Genomic DNA, 25,736 nt, shown 5'->3' with positions numbered 1-25,736 from the left:
AAAAGGCCCACCCCAAGAGGCAGGTGCAGAAAAAGTGTGATGGTGCAGTGACCAAGGTGCCACAAAAACTCAGGTGAGCTGCCCCTCACCAGTAAAATTGAGGCACCCCTGGGCTGCCACCCCAGGGGCACGTACACCACGGGCTTTTTCGGACTCAGCTTTTCGGACGGGCTTTTTCGGACCCTTTCGGTCGTAAGCATCCGTTTAACTCGCCGGCCACCCCCCGTCCAGTGGGGCTATGTCTCGGCCGACCTAGAGTGGAGCTGAGGTCTGCATGCGCTCGCGCTGGTCAGACTAGGGAGACCGTAAGGATCTAGTATATCCAGTCCGTCGCCCAGTCCAGCAGTTGATTGTAGTTTTCACAGGAACAGAAAGAGAAAAAAAATCAATTTAAAAAATAAAAAAATGCTAGGACCAGAGATCCCAGCAAGGAAATAGGTCCTTACTCCTGACTAGGCAGGAAAAAACTGAAAGCCTACAGCAGGAAGTGGAAGTATACCCCCTGGGAAAGCCCCATATGGGTGGTAAAGCTTTTTCCTGCCTAGTGTCCTACTCCTGTAAGGAGCAGCATAACCCAATGGTCAAGAAGATTCTGGAGTTGTGTCCGTCAATGAACGAAAGTGAAATTTCACTTTTTTCTGGCTGCCAATATTAAAGTTTAGCTGCAGGCAAATAGCTGAAGCACACATGGAAAGCGTTTTTATGTACCCAAGGATTTTCATTTTTGTCCATCTAGTCCTGAGGATCTAGAGGCTTGACTTTTCTCTGCAGCAGTTAATACAACTAGGTCTTATTCCTCCAATAAATTTGTGGACAGTGAAAAAGAGAAGAAGCAGACTGTTGAGCTCATCTCTCCCATCGGTATGCTCAATGTCAGCACATATGCAGTACTGCTTTCAGGTGCTGCTTTTTATACAAACATGCACCTCCGCTGATTAGCAGGAGGCAAATACATGCATAAGCACAAGCAGTCTGTATCTGAAACAGGGGAGAATAAATCTCAGATGGTTTTTCAAAAAAAATGTTTTTTTATTAGCCAAAGAACTGACTTAGGGCGGCCATAGACAGTTCGAATCTCGGCCAGTTTAGAAGGAATTAGCCGAGATTTGAACCATGTATAGGCAGGCTGAACATACCACATTGATCGACTTGGGTACAATCAGCCTGCCGGATTTTACCTGCAATTATCGCTAGCGGCTGATATAGCTGCTAGCAATAATTAGTGTGGCTCAGCAGGAGGGATTTCTGCATCAGCACGGTCTGTGTTGATGGGGAAAATCAAGCGAATTGCTTTCCTGCAACCACAAAATTTGCAGTGTATGGCTGGCCTAAAACACGGTTTACAGTTATGCTCATAAGTTTACATACCCTGGGAGAATGTATGATTTCTTGGCCATTTTTCAGAGAATATGAATGGTAACAAAAACTTTCACTCATGGTTAGGGTTTGGCTGAAGCCATTTATCATCAATCAACTGTGTTTACTCTTTTTAAATCATAATGACAACAGAAACTACCCAAATGACTGATCAAAAGTTTATATACCCCAGTCCTTAATACCGTGTATTGCCCCCTTTAACATCAATGACCACTTGAAGTCTTTTGTGGTATTTGTGGATGAGGCTCTTATCTGCTCAGATGGTAAAGTTGCCCATTCTTCCTGGCAAAAAGCCTCCAGTTCCTGTAAATTCTTGGGCTGTCTTGCATGAACTGCACGTTTGAGTTCTCCCCAGAGTGGCTCAATGATATTGAGGTCAGGAGACTGAGATGGCCACTCCAGAAGCTTCACTTTATTCTTCTGTAGCCAATGACAGGTCGACTTGGTCTTGTGTTTAGAATCATTGTCATGTTGGAATGTCCAAGTACGTCCCATGCGCAGCTTCCGGGCTGATGATGCAAATTTTCCTCCAGTACTTTTTGATAAAATACAGCATTCATCTTGCCATCAATTCTGACCAAATTTCCTGTGCCTTTGTAGCTCACACATCCCCAAAACATCAGCAATCCCCCTCTGTGTTTCACAGTAGGAATGGTGTACTTTTCATCATAGGCCTTGTTGACTCTTCTCCAAATGTAGCGTTTATGGTTGTGGCCAAAAAGCTCAATTTTGGTCTCATCACTCCAAATGACTTTGTGCCAGAGGTTTGAGGCTTGTGTCTGTGCTGTTTGGCGTATTGTAAGCAGGATACTTTGTGGTATTTGTGTATTAATGGCTTTCTTCTGGCGACTAGACCATGTAGCCCATCTTTCTTTAATTGCCTCCTTATTGTGCATCTTGAAACAGCCACACCACGTTTTCAGAGTCCTGTATTTCACCTGAAGTTATTTGTGGGGGTTTCTTTGCATCCCAAACAATTTTCCTGGCAGTTTTGGCTGAAATTTTAGCTGGTCTTCCTGACCGTGGTTTGGTTTCAACAGAACCCCTCATTTTCCACTTGATTAGAGTTTTAACACTGCTGATTAACATTGGCACTCAATTCCTTGGATATCTTTTAATATCCCTTTCCTGTTTTATACAGTTCAACTACCTTTTCCTGCAGATCCTTAGCACTGGATGAAAGATGCAAGGGTCTGTCAGGAGTCCAGAAACTCATTGACCTTTTAAATACACACATTAATTACAAGCAACCAGATCACAGGTGAGGATGGTTACCCTTTAACAGCCATTTAAAACCCTTTATGTCAACTTGTGTGCTCGTTATCAGGCCAAAATCACCAGGGTATGTAAACGTTTGATCAGGTAATTTGGGTAGTTTGTCGTCATTAGGATTTAAAAAGAGTAAATGCCATTGATTGATAATAAATGGCTTCAGCCAAACACTAACCATGAGTGAAAGAAACATTTTTTGTGTTATTCATATTCTCTGAAAAATGGCCAAGAAATCCTACATTTTGCCAGGGTATGTAAACTTAAGCGCACAACTGTAAAGTGATATGTCCATTTCCCCTTGAGGGGCCAATCCAGGGATTGGTACAGTTGAGGAACACCCTAACAATACCTTTTTCTATGCATTAGTGCAACCTTATTTACGGCTGCAGTTATGTAAATTTAGTAAATTTAAGTGGTCCGACCATGAAGAAGCCACACAAAGCTTCAATCAGAAAGAGATAGTCTAAAGGCAAACAGCTCTTGAAAGGCTTCATATCAGTAATAGTTATAAAAAACAAAAAAATAAATAAACCCAAAACCCTATACAGATGTTGTGAAATGAGAGATCAGGTATTACAGGACTGCATTTATTTGTATAAATAAGGAGACAATAGAGTGGTGCTCACTGCCATGTACAAACCTGGTATCTGAGCTAGATGTGGAAGTGGTGGATGAGGACAATGTATGAGAATTTGACATGCGTGATACAAACTTCTGGATGGTGTTACGAGATGGAGCTTTGATCCTTGAGCTACGCCTACTGTGATATTTCTGGAACAAACTTTCAACCTAACAGAAAAAAACAAAAAAATGTGACGCCTTGGACGATACATAATGCTATCTCTATAAGAGAGCCAAGAAATACTAGGCATGGTACAGAAACGGACTTGGAGATGACATGAGAAACTGAAATATGATCAAAGCTTCATGAAACACATCAAAAATCTAAATTGAGTAAATTATGCAAATCTTAGGTTCATGCCTATTTCAGAGCGAAGAATAATCCCAGAAATGCCGCTTACCATCTCCCATGCTAATAGTTTCAGAATACATTTTGTGAACTTAAAATATAAATGAGTGAAATGGGGTTCAATTAAAACAGCCATCCGGTGGAGGAAATAAGATTAGAGTGATGTCACTTTTGTGATCATCCTTCAGCAGGTTAAATGAATAAAAAACTGCAGTAACCAGTCGGAAAACCTCTAACTGATCTGACTTTGGAAACCTGGAATTTGGTTGGTTTTTATAACCTATAGGCAATGGCGTACGTGACCAATGTATTGTCCAAAGCTATACTGAATAAGTGAATATGGGTTTAACAGGCAGAAGTCTATATGGAACCTCTAAACCACTGCCAGAGAGCTCTCTAAAGCTGGATACACACTATCCAACTTTTGTGCTTAGATTTCCTTCAGATTTACCTTTTCTATGTAGTGCAAGGGCCTGCCAGATTGCATACAAATTGAAAGTGTTTAGGTTTGACCTCATATTATATGGTTTTGGTAAGTCTAAAGGAAAAAGTCTTCAGAAAATCTTATAGTGTGTATGGCCAATTAGACTGCACACATGAATGTGCTTGATGTGGGAATTCACAACTAAACAACCACAGGAATTTGTAACATTTCAAGGTAACCTGCACCAAAGAAAGCAAAATACCTGTAAGAGGAGACCCAGGTGAAAGCTTCCATGCTCTGAATCCTGGGACACTCACTTCTACACCAGGGGAGATCTCAATTTCAATGACCTCGCCAGCCTGGAACTAGCATTCAATTCAAACTGAAAATCAGAATAGCAGCTTCCATCTAAGGCTTGTAAGATGGTTTTTTGATCTATGACAAATGCCCTTTAAACACTATTAAACCCACTCCAACATCCCAAGTGAAATTCAAGATGGTTGTAAAGGCACAAGGTTTTTTTTTTTACCTGCATGTATTTTATGCATGAAAGTAAAAAAAAACCTGTGTGCAGCAGCCCCCCTTAATACTTACCCAAGTCTCCTCTTGATCCAGTGATTTCCACGAGAGCCTTTCCTTTCTGGGGACTTATCCTACGGATTGGCTTTTGGCAGCAGTGGGAGCCGCCATTGGCTGTTAATCACAGCCAATGAGCCCATAAGGAGATGTGGGGGCGAGGCCAAGCCACGGCTCCATGTGTGAATGAACACAGAGCCACGGGTTGGAAGTGTGCCTGCTCGGGTGCCCCTGGAGCAAGCTACTTGCTGTGGGTGCATCTGGCAGAAGGGAGGAGCCAGGAGCACCGACGTGGGACCCAAAAGGAGGATCTGGGCTGCTCTATATAAAACCATTGCACAGAGCAGATATAGATATATATATATATATATATAAATCACAGACTAATATCGCTTCAAGTTTTTTTCATACGTAATGAGACACACCAATGATAAAACTAAGACTAAAGCTGTAAAAAATATACAAGAGACACTACATGCCAACAGTAACCATTTCTCAAAGTGGTTTCCCAACACATTTTCCATCTACCTCTGATTCCAGATACCTTTTAGGCAACTGCTCAGTTTGAATATGTATACAACATATGCATATGTGCTCATTTAGTGAAAAAATATTATTATTATTATTATTAGACCTATTAGTAGACTAGCGCAGTCTATTAAAAATGTTTCACTATTCAATCATTGCTTTTTGACATGTTGCTATATAATATTTGGTTATTATATTTAAAATTTTAATACATTTTACCACACATATTGAGTTCTGTGCGCAATTGCATTAGTGTCTTCTACACTATTTATCATCATTCATATGTGCTCATTTCATTATTGAATGTGAAAACAGGGAGGCCATTTGAAAATGCAAGGGTTCACTGCTGGGGGGTTAACAGTTTTAGGGCAGTTGGAAGTGCTTTTTAAGCAGAAATGTTTCAAAACTTGTTCTTTCAAGAAGAATTAGTGAAGAATGGGGTGGGTACCATGGCTTCTCCAATGATAGCATTATATGCCTATATGTCAGACCATAAAGGAACTTGATTGTCAGGCCAATCCATTTTTTGTACAATACAATTAACAATCATGTCACTGAACGGGCCAGAACTGCTCGCGACCAATAAAATGAGGAAACACTGGCCACGTTGATGTTAACATATTGTAAGTTTTGTCAATGCCAACAATTTCTTTTATTCTTATTTCATTTGTGCAAGTCATTCTTCTTGAGGCTGGCAATATTTGCTGTAAAATCTGTTAACAGAGACTGGTAGAATGAATGATTCTAAGTGAACTTCAGAAGTCTGTCTAAACGACTGCAACATCATCATCCACAGGATTACTTCAGTAAAATTAATATATGGGACTGTTCAGTCAAAATCTGGACATCATTCTATATTTGCCTATGTTCTGAAGGCCATCGTGAGTAAATAAACCACAGTACCAGGTCCAACCTGTGGCAGGAGAAAGTCGTACGTTTGAGGATCACAGAAGATTAAATCCCAAAGGAAATTTTTTTTTTTCAGCTGGAAAACTACTTTAAGACTTACGATCACAATTACCATTTTACATCTGTACTACAAACAACTCTATGAGCTCTTTGTTTATATTTTTTCCTCAAAACCCTATATAGTATTCTTACCAAACAAAAAGCTCATTTTGCACAAAGGTCTGTAAGCAATTAGAAACTGCTGTGTGAGCCTTCAAAGCACTTTCCTGTTTAGCTGGGGGAGGGAGATGCTGTAATGGGAATACTACAATTTGCTGGCATAATACAATAATTTTCTTTGAGACAATGTGCGTAGAATTAGCATACTTCAAAATTCTTTAAGGTTTTTCTCCAAAGCATTGTGTCCGATGGCTCCAGCTGAAACACCCGTAACATAACGAAGAGAAGATGGATGCAGAACGCCCCTCTGCCGCAGCTGCAGGTCTGCAAGAGAACGAGGCACCAATTACATGTTATCAAAGACAAGATAATACCACACTAGCATGAAGAGGACATGACAGGTCCTAAAAACAATTTCCCCCCCATGATCTTACTGTGAACGTTTCTTCTGAGCTAAATGTGGGCAGGGAGGGAGTAACAGTTGCCAATCCTAAAGTGTTCACCAAACACTATTTTAGCTTTTAGCAGATGTAACAGAGTTAAACCCTTTAAGATTCAGAGATGAGAAAGGAGTTGAGACACCCAAACTCCCAGGTAGGAAAGAAAAAGGAATAATAGCAGGAGGATCTCGCTGTTGGAGCACCAAAGACATCAAAGCCAGGGGCTAAAGCTGCCTATAAAAGTAACATTTGGATGGACACAAGCTCATGAAGTTCCAGGCAATAGTTTGTTAAGAACTGCACATGATGATGGAATCCTCCTACACCTCCATGACTACGTTTGCAGAGTATTTTGCAAATGACAATAACCAGAGGCAGCAAGTTTATAGATTTTGGGCCACTGACCCTTCCCTATCTTCTGGGAGATTGTTCAGTAGTTTACCACCCTCCCAAGCATCAGAAGTCTTCAGTGTACATCTAGCCAAATGTCCTCAATGCATAAAACATTTAGCAACAAATTCATCTAGATTCTGAAGATAGTTTAGAAAAGGATAAGTTCCCCTTTATAAAAAAAAAATAAAAATTGCACTTTTTTTACCGGTACAAAAATGTGCACTCACTTTTTTTTTTCCTTAGGAGCATATAAATAAAGCAACGCATCTGCGATCAACAGATCTTGGGTTGGGCTTCGGCAGACTGTCAGTGTAGCTGTCTACACGCACCTCTGATGAGGGCAGACAGTTACTTCATTTCAAGAAGATTTAATGAACCAAGAGGATGCTCACCATCGCCCTCATAGCGTCCTTGATATCGATAGAGGCCAGAAGATCCCCTTGATGAAGGAATGCCACTACCATGTGAATGGATTTCATCCAGGATTTTTGTACCCGCACAAAGCAGTTCAAGGCCTTGAGGTCCAGGATTGGACAAACTATGCCTTCCTTCCTGGGAACAGTAAACCGCTTTGAATGAAACCCCTGAAAGCGTTCCAGTTCTGGAACTGGTACAATGACCCCTTGTAAGAGCAGATCTTGCAGGTGATCTGCGGACAAATGCAGGTTGGAAGGAAAGAACCTTGTCAGAGGCAAAGACTGAAACTCGATCTTGTAACTGGACCGAATTTGTTTGTGGACCCACCTTTCTTAAATCAAGGAGGTCTATGGGTCCGGAAAGAAGCCGCCCCCCACCCCAGATACGGGTGAGGGTGCCCCTTCAGGCACAAGAGGGGCTGTCTGCGGGTCTAGAAGGACTCGCTCTTGGCTTACCAGACCATGGCCTCTTTGAACCTCCTGAGGGGGTTCAAACTGGTTTCAATGATCCCTTGTCCTGATATCCTGAGGAATGAAAGGGTCTGCTTGTGAGCCGAGAAGAAAGGGCCACGTTTGCGACAAGACTCCTTGCTCTTGGTAGCCTGCGGGAGAAGAGTACTCTTCCCCCCTGTAAGACCCTTATGATCTCATCCATGGCAGCTCTGAACAGGCGATCTCCTATAAAAGGCAGATCAGACAGGACCTTCTTGGAAGCTGCAGACCAGTATTTGAGCCATATCATGCGCCGAAGGATCACCGCTGTCAGATACCCTGCAGACTAAGGGAGTAGCATCCAGAGAGGCATCACAGATGAACTGCAACCCTTGGACCAACTGGTCTGCCAGCTCCGCGAGGTTAGGGGGAATCCGTTTCCCTTCCAAATCCTGGCGCAAAAGCTTTTCCCATTCAGTTAAGGTCTGGAAAACCAAAGTTATGGTAAACACTGGTCATGGTAAAAAGGTGTCGGACCAGAGATTCAGCTCTCTGAGCAAAGGGGTCTTTACAAGACGGAGAGTCCTCAACCGGCAGAAGGGTCTCTTTATTTAACCTGAGAATCCACCACAGGCGGTACTGTTTTTTTTTTTTTTTTTAAACAGGGACTCTTCAAAAGGATACCTTCTAGCAAAACGCTTAGGCACCCCAACAGTGCGTTTAGGGAAACCCCACTGACGCACGACAATTTTGTCAAAATAGGCGGGGAAGGGGTAAATTTGTTGCATTTGAGGATCTGCAGGTACCAAAATCTATCGGCGTCTCCAACGCAGAAGCAGCTGCGTCCTCCAATTTTAAAGTTTCCTGCACTGATATGATCAGTGCATCCACTAGCGCAGACCCAGTAGGGAGACTCATGTCCATGGAGGCCAGATCAACCTTAGAATCTGAGGAGACAGAGGATGCAGGTGAAGGCAGGGGGATGTCTTGTTTTGCAGGACCGTATCTACCTTGGACACTAGTGACTCTAGGACTTCCGTCAAAGCAGACTGGAACCCAGAGGGCCCCGCAGCCTCTGAGAGGGGTCAGGTGCTGAGATATGCTCCAGGGATTCCATGGGTTAACTGGGGACTACTAGCAAAAAATAAAATAAATACCGTTAAAGGCCCCACACCACTGCACAAGCGGCACCACAAGTCCAAGCGCATCAAGTTTGCTGCTGTAGCAGAAAGAGGGAGGCCGTTTTGCACCCACAGAGACTCACGACAGACTCAGATACAGAGCAAAGTGCCAGCTTTATATCAGTGGAAACTACAAGAAAATGGGCGTTGGACTACACAAACATGGCCGCCAATACATACAGCAGCCATCCACGGCAAAAGGGGGGTCCACGCGGCTCCCGGGACCCCCAGAGACGAATGGGCAGTAAGGAGGGGCCATGGCAGGAGCCACCACCAGGACCCAGGGAGACCATAAGGATCTAGAATATCCAGTCCGTCGCCCAGTCCAGCAGTTCTCACAGGAACAAAAAAACAAGACAAAAAAAAATCAGTTAAAAAAAAAAAAAAAAAGACAAAAATGCTAGGACCAGAGATCCCAGCAAGGAGCTAGGTCCTTACTCCTGACTAGGCAGAAAAAAAAAATGTCTATAGCAGGAAGTAGGAGTATACCCCCTGTGACTGTCCCATAGAAGTGGTAAAGCTTTTTCCAGCCTAGTATTTTATTCCTGTAGGGGGCAGCATAACCCAATGGTCAAGAAGATTCTGGAGCTGTGTCCGTCAATGTACGAAAGAGAAAGAATATTTATTCTTGACCACAGTGTCACAAAAAAGCCACAGCTTTACTGGGCAGCAGAGCCAGGCTGAAGACCTGACTCTCTTTCCTGGCACTCACCTCAAAGGGTAAAAAGGTGTCCAGATTTGATTAGCTATCACCTTTGTGTGTCACATGCACACCCTGCAAGAAATCTTTTCTTCAAGATTTCCAGTTTGACCACCTACTGAAGCCTTAGCAATCTTGGCTTGTATTAAAGTAAACTTGTGCTGAGTTAAATATACAGGCTTGCCAATGCGGACCATCCTTCTAAAATGGCTAATTGAATGGATATGCTGTGTAAATGCCCTTTAGTGACCTGGAACAAGAATGCACATCCGGTCTAATTTCACTTGGTGTAAGCCTTATCTGGGTCATTGATGCAAAGTACTGGTCAACATGACTGCCTGGCAAGTAGCATTCATTGCAGGCGGTCAGTAATTGTCAATCCATGTTCCTCTCAGCACAAGTTTCTTTTAAGGCTGGGCACTGTTGGTCTCCTAGCAGACAACAAATGATACCCATACCCACCCTAAAATCGCTAGAACAAAACAAAAAAAAAAATTATATTATAATAAAATGTGATAACAAGTAACAATGAAAGAAATTATTAAAATTAAAGTTATAGACTGGAGATTGAGCAAGCACTGCAGCCCTTATTAAATGAGATTACCGAGAAGAAGTAACTGTGATGGAGACACAGCAAGGTTCCAAGTGATTTCATACCATGCACGTAAAATCTTCTTAAAATTGTCCGTCACATTCACTTAGTCACAGCGCAGCTAGAGAAGTCCTATGAGTGCGACAAGCCTGTTTATGTGATTGCAGGGGAAAGGAGCAGTTTCTCCCTTAATTAGAAACAAAGATCAGAAGCATATCCCCCTACCCCACTGCAGATAAGATTGGGGTAAAAATAAGGCAGGATAACTTGGCTATCCAATTCAGCATATGAAAAATTGTCTTAATAGAGTCGCACTAACATTGTGTTATTTTTTTATTTATTTTTTTTTTAACTAAACACTGTCTATAACGAATCAAAGACTTTCCTCACTTCCAGCATGCTAAAGATGGACAGGACTAAGGAAAAAAAAAAAAAAAAAAATGTTCCAATGCTGCAGCTGGAGCTCTCCCTTCTCCAATCAGAAAGATCTGTGGAGTGGGTGTAGAGTGGGTGTATAAAGAACAATATACATTGTAAAGTGCTGCGCGAACTGTTGGCGCTATATAAATCCTGTATAATAATAATAATATACACATTTTAACTAGACTGCAGTGCTTCTATAAGCAGAAAGATATGTGATAGACTTACTTGAGGACCAATAAAAACTCTGTATTTATTATCTGGGCTGTCTCCACCAATCAGAAAAGAATTGGGTCCTATTTGCTGCAGCAGATAGAGTCTTGCTCGCATCACTTTGTTGACCCGGCGACCGGTTTCCTCAGGACTATATGGGGAAAACCCATCCGGAGATGGGGCTCTTCGTGGTGGAGTTGTACGTCCGCTCTGAAACTGCACAGAAAATCATCAGTATACACGAACATGTCCCCAAACAACTGCATTATCTTTAAGCACAGATATCTGCGATATCGCTATCAGCTCAAGAACTTATTAGAAAACCTGACCTGCCAAATGCAAGATCCCTTTTCTATCCTGCACACTCCTTTAGCAAACAGTAATGCTTAACCATCAGCTATGGACACAGATGCTGAAAGACTTGTGACTGCCATTCTTTCCATATGGTACTGCAAGGACATCAAATTCATCCCCTTGTAAAAACACAGTGGGGTGGAGTTACTAAAAAAGCATGCGATGGTGCATGGTAGTCAATCGTCTTCCAACTTCAGCTTGTTCAATTAGGCTTTGACAAAAAAAGAAAGCTTGAAGGTAATTGGTTTCTATGCAGAGCTGCACCAGATGTTGCACTCTGCAGTTTAGGTAAATCAACCCCAGTGTGTCATTACCACTAGAATACAACTACACTTTATTCCACAATTAGGGAGTCCGTCCAATCTGGAAGCCAGCATGTCATAGGAGTGAAAAGACACGCACTACCACAATCAATAGAAAAAACTAAAAAAAAAAAAGTTAAAAAAAACAGCTGCAAATGTTGGCCCTTGGCACATAAACTAAATCTTAAGATTCTTTAGCCACTTTCCATCACAGGAAGATATTGGACTGTTATCCTCCAATGTTGGCACCAAAATATTTTTTTTCTCCACATGCTAAGCAACAGGAAGCCCACTCTACGTAGGAAAGTTATTGAACAATGATGAAATAAGCCAAGCTCAGAAAAAATACATGTAGGTTTGTGCCAGAGAAGCTCACCATTAAGTGAGTCATAACAGTATGTTGTGATGTTGGTAATGCTCATGTACTGTAGATCAGGCTTGTTTAGAACAAGCATTGTCCCAAAACTTCAAAATACTTAGTGTAGTAATCACTGCATTGCCATTCCAATAGAAAAAAATCTTTATGGCCCGAAATAACTAGAACATTAACAGCTACATGGGTACAAAAATGGAGGACAAACCTTCGACCTGAAAGCCAACAGGCATTTATAATAATGAATAGAGCAATAGAACAACTATTCCCCATATGTAAAAGTGGCAGAACTTACAGGGACAGGAGACAATCCTCTTCTCTTCATTCCTGGAGATTCTGGCTTTGATTTGGAAGAGCTGGATGAACTGCTGGGAGAAGGGCTGCGTCTCCCCTTCAGAATATGGGATGATCCATTCAATGACCCATCAACAGAAGAGTCTGATTTGGGAGCATCTATCCCATCAGCTTTCACAGGAATTGGTTTAACAACCTGCATTACAAAAACAGCAAAAACATTGGTTAATACCAAGTGCTCCCTTTTTTATATACCGTAATTCTCTCCTTTGCAATGTTACAATTCCTAAAAAACCTATCACTGCATTTTAGGGCAAAAGGAGATTTCGGTATTTCTAGTGCCTGGAACACACAGGCAGTTTTTTTTTTTTTTTCGTTCACGCTAGCAGTCTGAAAAAAATAAAAATATGGGAGGAGCTTGCTGTACTAACTAGGTTAAGTGACTACAGTGATCTTCCCGCTGAGCCATTGTGTTCTGACCCTGCCAGAACACACCGGTTAGTGCTCACATCCATTGGCTGCGAGTGCTGATAAAATACCAATCGGCTGCTAGTTTTCCAGCATGCCTGTTCAACAGAAGCCAGTACACATTGGCCGGTTTCTGTTGAAACAGACAATATTCAGCCATTTTCTTACGTACCAGCTGAAATTTGCTCAGTGTATGGCCATGTCGGCCTCCTTTCAGCCATCATCCTTCCATTGAAAAACTGAAGGAGCCATGCCGTAAAACTGTTGGCTAAACTAACTGCATCAAAGCAGATGCTGCTACTGTTCAGGTCTTCTAATGGCCATCAGGCCAGCAGGAGGATTCATCAATCTGCGCTGTAAAACATAGGAGGAATCTTCAATTTTTCTGTTTTGCCCAAAGGGTAAACCGAAAAAAAAAAAACGTAAAAAAAAAAAAGTTGAACAGTGTATGAATAACTTTAGGCCCCAATTTGTTGAATCGCACTTCTTAAGAAAACTGTTTTCCCCACTCAGGGCAAAGCAAAAGGTTTGCTTTAATTCCCTCTCCATAGCAGAACATACTTACCTTTCGTAGACTTTGCTGCCTTCTGCTGAAGCAGAATGAAATGGGGGCCTTAAGATTGTGTGAATGGGGCCTTAAGATTGGTTTGGTTTCATCTCTTTCCCACAAGGCCATAACAAATGTGACACTTGACTCAAAACAATATTCTAGTCAAATATACATAATTGTAATGAGTTCTAGGAGGGCTGGTGCCCAGCCAGGGCACTGGACCTCCTAGATCAGCCTTGAGGATTCTTCAGGGCTGTCTCGGCAAAATGTATAAAAAAATTGCCAAAAAGTGATATACAAGCTGATATGTGGATAAAGCCTGCCTTTTAGTTACACAAAGTGAAAGATTTTCATTGTGCACCATTACATTCTTCTAGCTACCGGTGTCCTAACAACCAATGGCATCATCAGTTGATGAGGGCGTCAGTGGCCTGCATAGCATCCTTGTTTGACCTTCTCCTGCCCCTCCACATCAGCATTGAGGGCACCTTAGCTGAGTGATGGAGAAAAACTGAGGGAGAAGAGAAACATTGGAATACTAGTCAGTACCAGTTTGCACCTCTAACATTGGGTGTCCTACATGTGTGGATTTTGCTGAATTATGTAAAACTATTAGAATACTTTTTAGGTTTTAGAATGGGGTGCCTCAAGACTCCATTTTTAAAGGGTGCCTTGACTGAATAAAGGTTGAGAAACACTGCCCTAGATGATAGAAGTAATCAACTCAGGCTGAACAAACTTTGCACTTCAGTTGGAAAATAAAAAACGTCAGTTCCCTGCAAAAGTACAAAGGCACAAGAGGATAGGCCACAGATCAAATAGTAAAGGAGTGCAGGCCACTGGCTCACCTTGGAATGCTGGAAATTTCATAAACAGTCAGGGCATCATGTAGGCTGTTCATCAGAAAGTGGAGTCCCTGAAGGCCATCCTTATTCCAATGCAGTCATGGTAGCGCCAACATTTTTAGGAAGGAATCATTTTAACTAAAATTTTTTACTGCAGAACATGTGTAAAAATAAAACATTTTCCCATCTGTAAATTAAGACAGATGGAGGCTTAAAGCAAAAAAAAAAAAAAAAAAAAAAATTCTCCTCCGGTCCACTTGGTACTTGCTCTTGCTCTGTTCTAGTCACTTCTGACCTAAGAGGCCAGTGAGTCCCCATATATACAAGGTGGCATGGCCAGGCTTACTTACCACAGGGCCTCTCCTGCTCCTTCTCTCCAGCCATTCATGCTTCCAGGCTGGCATACATGTGGCCTTGAGTTTTTCCCTGATCATGCGCTCCTCCGGGCGGTCATCCATTTTCTGCAGCCCCCTGAGTGTTTCTTTATTTTCCATGTCACGGCTGTAGGTAGAAAAAGAAAAAAAGAAAAAAAATTAAACTTCATAACGCACAGCCACGCAGGATATGCCGTGGCATACAGACTTCAGCTCATCTGCACTGCTTCTCATATTACAATTACTGAGAAATTAATTCCAACTGGCTGGAGCACGGCACGTATGCAGAACTCTGAAATATTTGCTTGTTTGCTTTTTAGAGCAGAAGTGCTGTGGGGCATTGTGGATGTCGGGAAGCTGGAGAGATGAGGCTCCAACACAATCAATAACCTTTCAAAAAATAAACAGAAAAGTCTAATGCTTCTTGCTTTGGAAGGAAGGGCAAGCCTAGCAAAACCTGCCAGAAAGCCTATTACTAGGCCCTGGGCATGTCAACCCCCAGCACAATGCTCTTATTATCAGCGAGGAAACAGGCACTTGGTTAATAAGTCTGTGCAAAGTGTGCTGATGAAGTGCAAAACATGCACTAACCCATAGCAACCAGATCTCAGCAGTCATCCAGATGACAATCATTACATCAGATGGGTTACAGTAACCTCAAGTTTGAAGTGAATCTATCATTAGATGGGAATATTACTTTGAAACAACAGGCAATGTGGCATCAATCTCTTCGCTGTGCGAAATTCAGATGCAAAACATACAAAGAGCTCAGAAACCTGGTAAGGAGTTTCCTTCCAGCCCCAAAGAGTATATCAGAGTTCCAACTTTGAAACCGGTATGTGCATTCTGCATATACCCAAGGTTAAGAAGCTCCCAGGGTGGGGCTGGATTTTAAGTGGAAGTTTCTTGCTTTAAAACGCCTTCTTATAGCAACCAAAGAATCCCCAAATTCTGTAACTTGTACGCAGAACTTAGTACATAAATTTTAATGGTGCTACAAATTCACATTTCACCAGAAGGTGGCGGTACAGGTGAAATCTATTTAAATGTCAAACAAAAGAATATGTAGTACGCCTGAAAATAAGACAGGAAGATAGGAAAGCAATGGAGTGATAGAAAAATTACAGGGAATCAATGTAGCTCGGCCAGTGAGCACAGCTTCACCATGGGGCCCTCTAGCATACAAAAGGGGGGGGGGGGCTGGGGGGACGACATTTTTACTTCAACAAAACACGGTCCCAGCAAAAGCGCACATCACTGGGCACGGCTGGAGCATGCTTGATGCATTTTCATCAAAATATGCATTATATATACCACATGGAAATGCAACACACCTGAAATAGTCTGCACAGGTGTGAACTACCGGCAAGAATAAGTCCCACAGTCATGTAGCTCCTCTGTATAATTACATTATACAGATCAGCATGGCCTGACTTTACCATCACCTGAGTTGCTCTAACAACTCAGTTACCAGCACTGACACTGCTCTAAATTAAAGCGGACCTTAACTCCTGTTTTTTGCCTAAAAAAAAAAAAAAAAAAAAAAAAAAAAAAAATCATGCTCCTTTAATAAAAATGGCAGATATACAACTCTCGAATGCTGTACTACATGGTATTCATACTCAATGAGATTGGTTTCATGTATTCTGCAAAATTCCTGGTTGATCTTCTTGCTCTCTATATTCCCCTTTTGTCCAAGGCCCCAAATCAGCTAAGGATTTTGTAGAGCAATGGTGGCAACTCTGCACGGGCTCAGTTTTCAGAGAGTTTCTATGCTGACCGTTTCCCTCTCCATCACATCTGAGCAGCCCATGTCACTATAGAGTCCCACATGTGGGTGTATATACAGCGGTAAATGACAGCCCACTCCCTCTGTCCTCCTCCATGCCCACTAACCAACTAAACACAATGGGCGGGGCGCAATATTATATGTAGATTAATGGAAGCTTAGCTTCCCTCTTATTCTAAGACACAGGCTGGAGGGGCATGACACTGCCTGAGGTTGGCAGAAATCTGCCCACAACACGTAATTTCCAGAAAATAATAATGATTTAATTTCAAATGCATATTTGTATGCCAATTTAAAGATATATCACTCTATATTTTTTTTTTTTTTTTTTTTTTAAGGCTGATTTTTTTATTTTTTTGGAACATGTGAATATCTTGCACACTAGAAGCTCCCCCTTCCTAGGTTTCCCTGCAGAGAGGCTAGGAAAGAGCTGCGTCATGTGACAGCTGTATATGGATTAGGAAAATGGTACTTGGGTATCTTCTTTAATTAAAAAAAATACAGTACCATTATCCACATATAGAAATAGAAGGGATGATGGAAATAAACAACAATGTGTGTTTAAGTAACTTTTTAGGGAAGCCTTCACTAGTGGCACTTTTCCACTGCAAGTACCGGCTCGGCTCTACTCGGCCCTGCTTGGCCCGGTTTGCTTTTCCACTGCTGGTACCGCATGGTACGGTGTTGGAACGGTTCGGTACAGTATGGTTTGCTTTTCCACTAAAGTAGTACTAAAGTTAAGTGGGTGGGATAACAACGATTCTCTGACCAATCAGTGGCTAGTAGTGACTGCATGTAAAAGGATTGTGGGATATGGTACCGGGTATGGTACCTCTTGGAACCACAATCGAGGTGGTACTGTTTTAGAGAGCCGTACCGTTCGGTTCCATGCAGTTGAAAAGCGCCGCCGTACCGTACCGAACCGTTCCTACACCGTGCCATGCGGCACCAGCAGTGGAAAAGCACAAAAGCGAGCCGAACCGTTCGGTTCCATGCAGTGGAAAAGCACCTTAAAATACAAGTCAGATTTCTGGAATCCCCTGGAACAAGAATGTCATTTTTGGGGAGATACTCTCAATAGGAACACGTTTAAAGGGATGCCGGCCCAGCAGATTTCTTCAGTGCTCTGCAGCTGCCACAGCTGATAATTATGAAACCATTCCATTAGCCTCACTCAGAACAGAGGCACAGAGGAACAAACAGTGATTTCTTCAGAATAACAAAAAGGTAGGAATCTGCAACAAAGTTTGTATGTACAGAGATCACCCAGAGGGGAATGTTTTTCTCTCTCAACAAAAGTGGATTTACGCTTTAAGGGCAATTTGAACACAGAGCATGTGTGACTGCATTACATCAAGAGGCCACCAGCTGCTAAAAACCCAGAAGAGAAATGAATGTCATTTTAACGTATAACGTGCTTTACCACATGGAGCCAAGAACACTAAAAAAAGGAACGATCCACCCTAGCCACACAATAAATAGATCCGCACTTTCTGAAACAAACCAATGTACAGAGAAGGCACTTTAGGCAACTCAAACTTTACCCAACAATCTTAAACAGCTGGTCAGACCAAATTACAACTAAAGTAATTAAATGGGGAGTGTTAATGTCTGAAGAATAGAAGGCCAGGCCTCATTGTGATGAGGAAAGACCTGATAACATCCAGCATATGGCAAGCAGCCCCAAAACACTATCCTTCCTGGAGAGAGAGAAACCCCTCTGAGAAAATCCCTTTCAATGAACTGGGACGGGAAACTGGATAAGAGCAAAGTTTTGTGAAGTCGCTCTGTGTTTGTATTTGATCTCTTCTGACTAACTGGAGACACAGGTCTGCTCACTGGGGGGAGAAAACACTGGCAAGGCCATCACCGCTTAAAGGAGAAGCACCTTGTATACAGATCTAGGTCTGCTGCAAAGAGGCATGATAACAAAACACAACCAAAAGAAGGCACGAGTACAAAGCGCAGTAGTGTACAAAATGCAAATACAGTCACTAAAAGGCAACAACTCATTGTATTCAGAACCCCAACTGATTTTCTCAATTTACCAGCAAACCAAATAATGAAATGTTTGATCTTTGAAATATTTTTATCTCAAGACCGCTGGCAATTGAAATGAGAAAATTTTGGAGGCTGTCGCTTCTTGTTCTAGGGTTCAAATAGATTTTGGACAGAGTGGGTAAGGGTAATTTCCCTCTTCACTTCCTGTTCCGTGACCCCTGCAGAAAGTTAAGGGCAATCTCTACAGTGGGGTCACAGACAGCAATAGATTTCTGGGAGAGGTGGGTCAAGATTCAAGAGATCAGATCAAGACAGTCTTAAAGCAGACCTTCACCCAAAAATAATTTCCCTGCATTCTAACCCTTCATAAACTAAAAACAGCAGACCTTTTTTCTCATTGTTGACCTACTTCCTGCAGGGTGGATTTGATGTAAATGAATAGTAAAAAGGTTTGATTTAAAATCAAATCAATTTAAATCATAATTTTTAAAGAGCAACTGTCATCTCAGCCCCGCAGTGGCTCCTCCACTGACCCGCTGTTGACTCACGGACAGTCTCATTTACTTAAATGGGATGTCTGGGGATGCGTAAATGATACAACAAGGTGAGGGACGTGGCTACAGCAGGTTAGCGGATGCCCACTAACAGACACTGCCATAATGGATCTGACATAACATGTGCTCTTTCAATGTAAGGACTTATTTTTGCTGGTAGTTAGAATCTTGAATATTTGCAAACACAATGAAGGTTTTCGATTTAGAATAAGCAGCTGTCAGGTTAGAAAAACAGCAGAATCGATTAAATCAGAGTCCATTCAGACTAGCACGACTTGTTAGGCGACTTGGTCACCTGACAAGTCGCGGTCGGTCGCTCGCCATTGATTAGCACAGGACCCGTTCTAATAGGAGCGACACAAGTCGCTCCGACTTAGAAAAAGGGACCTGTACTACTTTGGGGAGACCTGGAGGCGACTTGCATTGACTTCAATTATATGAAGTCCGTGCAAGTCGCGCCGAAGTGCACCGCGACTTCACAGGTCGCCCCACAAAGTCGTGTCGCGCCAGTCTGAATGGGCTGTCATAGTTTGAAGTGTACATAGATTTGCAAAACTTAAAACAATGGGATAAAGGAATATTCCTGAACTTTGTTTCATCTCCTGGTTACTGTGAAATTGTGTGAATGCATCAATGCAGTGCATGTTATCATAGCTTGCAGAGCTTGGATTCATTGAATGAGTTTACCAAAAATGTAAATATTGCAGAATATACAGCCTCATGCTACATAACTTAGGCCCCTTCCCCACTAGTGCGACTTGTCCCGCGATTTTGGAGCGCAAAAATCGCATGACAAGTCGTTTTCCATTATTTTCAATGAGCCCCATTCATATCAGTGCGTTTTGAAGTCGCACCGACTTCAAAGTAGTTCCTGCACTACTTTGCCACGATTTGAATGCATTTTGAGGCATATAGCCTTGCCCATGCTTTCAAAATCGCGGCAAAAATCGCGCCGCGAAATCGCGGCAAAATTGCGTTGCAATAGTGTGAAAGGGGCCTAAGTTTCATTTCATGCTGAATAAACTATATTACTGTATCTTAAATAGAAAACTATATTTAGATTTTTACTCCAAAAGAACTTTATAAAAATAAATTTGATAAAATCAAAAGAAATCTGATAAAGTAAAAAAAAAAAAAAAAAAAAAAAAAAAAAAAGTTTTTACGTTAAATAAATTATTTTTATGCACCCCAACTCCCCCTGCCTTCATTATTGCCTAGGCAGGAATGACAAATGTATATAACAGAGAAAAATATGTGCTGGATACAAACTAAAAGCAAAAAAGAAATGAAACAGCAGCCTTCACTTGAGGTCGCCTGGCATACCAACATCACATTCAAGGAGGCATTGGTTTCAAAACAGAAGAGACCGCCAACTCCCAATGAAGGGTGCAAATAAGATGGCATCACAGGACAGGTGTGCAGTGGAAGAGAAGGGGGGGGGGGGAACAATGTAGGGCTTGCGATTATGTTTCTCCAGTTAAAAAAAAAAAAAAAAAAAAAAATCAAATATGCGTAATTTTTTTTCACACTGATCGGCTTCACTTTGGTCGCACAGCAGCGTACCCCTGGTTTTGGTGCAGGTCAGCTGAGCTTTGCTATAGACTTCCATTATGTCCTGTGGTTTTGGTGTGATTTTAGAAAGCAAATCAAAACAGAATAGCAGTCTATGGCAAATTGCCGCTAAGTGCACCAAAACTGAGTACAATGCGCTGCACCTGCGCTGTAGCCAAAGCGCAGTGGGAAGCCACCCTAAAAGTTTTGTAAAGCCTACACCTCAAAAACACACCAAAGCTTCAAATATAAGGGAGGTGGGATTAGGCTGTGGGCGAATTTTCATGTGCCAGGGCTGGTCATCTAAAAACAGATGAAAATCTTGATTTTGGATAAACAGTCTTTCAGCATTACCACCATTCTAAACAAGGCCAAATTAACCATGAAGTTTCACAAGACAAGCATAAAAGATGAAGCGGCACACCTTCAAGAGCTTACATTATGCCTATGAAGACCGGGGCTGAAATTGTTCTTTTGGAAAAAATAGAATTAATCTATAGTTACCCCCCTTTGTATTTTGAACTTGTTCCGTTGTGTTGCAGAATTGCATGCTCCCCAGTATGTACTGCAACCCACACAAAAAAGGCCTACCTGCACTATGTTGTAATGCAGTGTACCACAGAGAGAATGTGCGTGGTGGCGAGTTGTTTTATTACAGGTATTATTATAGCACCGATAATTTATGCAACACTTTACATAATGTACATTCAATGATCAGTCCCTGCCTTTAAGGAGCTTATCTAAGGTCCCTATCTCACATGCATATATACACACACACACACATTGGAGTGTGAGGGAAACCAGACTATGACAAACAGACTATGTGGTAGAAACGTACGCAAGTGCAAAGGAGAACATGCAAACAGCATCCTGGCCAGGATTACAACCAAGGGCCTCTCTGTTCTGCAACTCAGAAGCTGCTGTGCTGAGTTAAAAGCGCAACTTTAAATAACTGAACAACCATAACGGACAGCACTAAGTGCTGTGCGATCATCTGCACTGCGATATTACATATTGCTGCAACACATTAATGTGTAAAGCCAATATTACACCAATGCTGACAACAAACGTAATGAAAATTTTGGAAAAAGAATCCTACTTTCATATTACGTCAGTGCAGAAGTTATTGCAGGGGCTCATATGGGGCAAAGGGCTCAGAGAGAAACACTCCAACATGCTCAGATAGGTTAGCACCATGTCACTTCGTGAGCGTGCTCAGATGGTGAACAGTCAAGCCAGGGTATTCAAACACAACATGGTAATGGTAATGAGAAAGGACAGATGTCAGATCTTTCTTCCCATCCGATTAAAGATATGGCAGCCCAGAGATGGCATTGCATTAATCAGTTTTCAAACCAATACATGAGTTGCCAATAAAAATAAAAGACAAATATCTTGAAACAATACAGAACACATGGCGCATACAGGACATGTGACGCAGGGGTTAAAATCACAAAAAGTGAAATAGATGGTGCGGGCTACTTCCTTTTTCTTTTTTAAGGAGACTTTGTTTTCTTTCTTGTTCAGACTTCCTGCTCCAAGAAAACACACACGCAGCAACAACAGCTGCGCAGTTCCTGTAAGCCTGGCAGAACACAACAAAAGGAAGTGCTCCGAGCTACACACACACACACACACACACACACACACACACCAGCAGCTCCACTACAAAAATCTGCTCTTTTGGGGCCACAGAGACAAATAGTATAGAATAGGAAAATCACACAGACAGGCATGATCATCAAAATGATGAGAAGACAGTCAATGCAATCAATAAGCTTAACACACACGTCGTCCTATTCAGCATCACTTCACATATTTAAAGCTGAACCCCTAGGCAGACAAACTACACAAATGAATGCAGCTCTGTATTCAATATGTTGTCAAATGTTGAAACACAAGCAGTGCAAGTACCGGAATTGGGCTTGTTAGCTGCCTCTTTGAGCCCTTTCACACTGGTTGGCTTCAAAACTGCAAGAAAAACGCCTAAGCATTAATAGAACGTTTTTGCTAGGCTTTTGAGGTGCAGTTTTTAAAGGACACGCGACTCAAAAACTGCATCAAAAATGCTTGGGGGGGGGGGGGGAATTTGAGGCAATTCTCATTCATTATTAGGGGGGGGGGGGTTATTTTGATGTTTTTTTTAGCTCCCCAAACCTGTTTCAAACAGGATTTTTTTTTTTGCACGGCAACGGACGCACACCGCCCCAGTGTGAAGCATTCATTGATTTTAAAAAGGGAAGCATTTTATTTTCGGGTGCTTTCAGCGCCGTGTGCTGGTCAGCATTGCTCATGTGCCAACGAGAGGCATGCTGGTAGGAAAGACCGCAGAATGAAAAGCTCTTAGTCCCCTGCTTCTCCCTTCTCTGTCCAGTAACAGGCTGGGGGAGGGAGCAACCTTCAAGCATTTTAACTGCAGGAGAGAAAAATTAGGTCTCTGCTAAACATGTGGAAAAGCTGTGGAAAATATACTTCAGAACTGGATGGACAGAAATACAAATCCTGAAATCCTGTTCATTTAGCAGTTTGTGTGGAGTTCATATCCACAAATACTTAGAACACCCAAACATTCCATCTTTTCTGAAAGCAGAGGTATAAAATAGGCAATGGATGACAGTTCTGAAACCGGAAGTGATGAAATCCTCGTCATTTCCTGGTTCATTAGTCACACAGAGAAGGGGCGGCCCTTCTCACCACTGAAAAAGTGATTGGGTGGCTGCAGAGCTGCTCAGATCACTTTTACTAATGGACGATCATTGGCTGAAAAAAAATAGTGACACCAAGCTCATAGCTACAGCCATTGACTTGTTCTTACCACTTCATGTCCAGGATTTTTTAAAATGGGAGGAGCAAAAATTGCTCTCAACTTACTATAAGCAGCACTGACGGGCAGAGTGCCTTCTGTTAGCATCCCCACCACCCCCTAAGAGTTTGGGGACCCAGAATCAGCCCATCTGCTCCCAGTGACCCACTACTGTCTTCTACTACTATGGCACCCACTACTCCCATCCGCTCCTAGTGACCCACTAATGTCTACGACTACTACTGTCACCCACTATTCCCATCTGCTCCCAGTGACCCACTACTGTCACCCACTATTCCCATCCGCTCCCAGTGACCCACTACTGTCTACTACTACTACTGTCACCCACTATTCCCATCTGCTCCAAGTGACCCACTACTGTCTACTACTACTACTACTGTCATCCACTACTCCCATCTGCTCCCAGTGACCCACTACTGTCACCCACTACTCCCATCCGCTCCCAGTGACCCACTACTGTCTACTACTACTGTCACCCACTATTCCCATCCGCTCCCAGTGACCCACTACTGTCTACTACTACTACTGTCACCCACTACTCCCAGTGACCCACTACTGTCTTCTACTACTACTACTACTGTCACCCACTACTCCCATCTGCTCCCAGTGACCCACTACTGTCTACTACTACTACTGTCACCCACTACTCCCATCCGCTCCCAGTGACCCACTACTGTCAGCAATTCATTCCTGAAAGTTGATACTCTACAATCCAAGCTCATCAGATACTACTTGTCTTAGTTTATACCAAGTCCCACAGCTTATGCAAAGCCATATACAAGAAAAGCCTGGCACACACCAGCAGTTTTTTTTTTTGTTCAACCCAGTGGGTCGGAGGCGCTGTATAAACTATCCGACGTTAGTACAGCTATTTTCCCCACTGAGCTGTTGTGTTCTGACAGTAGGGACACCCACCAGAGCACTCCAATCAGCGCTTTCAGCCATTTGCTGAGAGCACTGATCGGGAGTCGGTCGGCTGCTGGTTTTCCAGCATGCTTATCTGACAGAACCTGGCTTCTGTTCGACCGACTGATATACACACGGGCCAAATGTCAGCTGAGATTTATTTTACTGCCCGGCGCCTGACATTCGGCCCGTGTGTACAGATGGGGCTTAATACTGACAAAAATGCTGTCCCCATGGAAATTACATTTTTCATTATACTCAAACTGCTAGTTTATGTCAAGCATTTCAGTAGCTTCTCTTCAAATTGTGGCTTCTATGTTTATGTTTTAACCTTTTAGGAATCATTTTCTAAACTGTCTGAAGAGGAATAAACTTCAAGCAGAGTTGTGAACAGCTTCACAAACCAGCCACTACACAGGGGAAAGGGTGTGGAACTTCGCTGGTAGTGACTTGGGGCTATCAGGACTTGGCCATTCATCAAGGCTTCCTCACATAGAACCCATCAGGAGAAGGTGAAAAAAAAAAGGGCTGAATTGAGTGACCATCCTACCCCCCCCCCCTTCCCACAAAGAAAACAAACTTTAAAAAAATTCTAGGTTATAATAATCCACAGACCATTACTTTGCGTCACTTATGAGAGATATGTATGCAGTTCATGCAAATGACATGGCTGAAGAAAACGAGAAAGCACTTTTCAAGGTCAGCCATAGATGGTTTGAATCTCAGCCGGTTCAACAGGAATTGGCAGAGATTAGACCCATGTATGGGCAGGCTGATTGTACGGATCTATCAACTTGGGTACAACCAGCTGCTGGATTTTACATGCGATTATTGCTAGCGGCTGGTATAGAGAGAATAGAATGGCTTGGCGGGAGGGATTCCCCTGTCAACATTGTCGATCTGTCATAGCAGGAAAGACATTCGCTCCATCTATGGCCGGCCTAAGCAAGTCACACGTTGTATATTCAGAGATCTTTTGTTTTGCTGCACCTGGATGGTAGAGTCATACAGTGAAGTTACTTCGGAAAATTGTATCCCCTAAAGGCTCGTACACACTTGACGAAAATCGGACGAAATATCCTCCAATTTCTCTCTCTCATGCTCAGCAGTCATTACCGATTTTAGTTGACAGTGCTTAATGTTAACGAAATTTCTCGTCCGATTTATTTATTTTTTTGGGACATTTGTTCCTAGACTTCCGGGTCGTCATCAACTTCAGATCATGCGCGGTCTTTCGTATCCGATTTTTCGCGGACGTACTGCACACACATTAAACGAAAATTGGTTGTCTGGTGACGGACGATAAACATTTTGGCGTTTGTCCCTGTTTTTTTTCGTTGAAAATGTCGACACCAGCTGCTGAAAGTGTGTACAGACTAGCCGAAAATCGTACGATTTTATCTCGGACAATTTTCGGCAGATTTTCTACTAGTGTGTAACCCACTTTAAAGTAAGCTGCAGAGAAGGACCCTTGCTCTGTGTGTGGAAGCGGTGGTCTTTCTGCAGAGAGCTGACACACCCCCAGCTAAATCAGAGTAAAAAGGTACAT

At 42.5% G+C, this 25,736-nt stretch overlaps 1 protein-coding gene across 2 annotated transcripts in view; it reads right to left on the bottom strand.

Annotated features, from left to right (window-relative positions):
* MAP3K1 (mitogen-activated protein kinase kinase kinase 1) overlaps positions 1-25,736 on the bottom strand; it is a 130,928-nt gene that overhangs the window by 47,766 nt on the left and 57,426 nt on the right. For both annotated transcript variants that reach the window (XM_082257625.1, XM_082257624.1), the window contains exons 2-6: positions 14,539-14,689; positions 12,327-12,521; positions 11,018-11,218; positions 6,423-6,539; positions 3,290-3,438 (exon numbers count right to left, since the gene is read on the bottom strand). In XM_082257625.1, coding sequence (XP_082113751.1) covers positions 3,290-3,438; positions 6,423-6,539; positions 11,018-11,218; positions 12,327-12,521; positions 14,539-14,689 — 813 coding nt within the window. The remainder of the gene's footprint in view (positions 1-3,289; positions 3,439-6,422; positions 6,540-11,017; positions 11,219-12,326; positions 12,522-14,538; positions 14,690-25,736) is intronic.

Source organism: Pelophylax lessonae, assembly GCF_965119305.1.
Source record: "Pelophylax lessonae genome assembly, chromosome: 1".
NCBI classification, from domain to species: Eukaryota; Metazoa; Chordata; class Amphibia; order Anura; family Ranidae; genus Pelophylax; species Pelophylax lessonae.
Note: the sequence above shows the minus strand (reverse complement) of the source record. Positions and strands in the feature narration are given on the sequence as shown.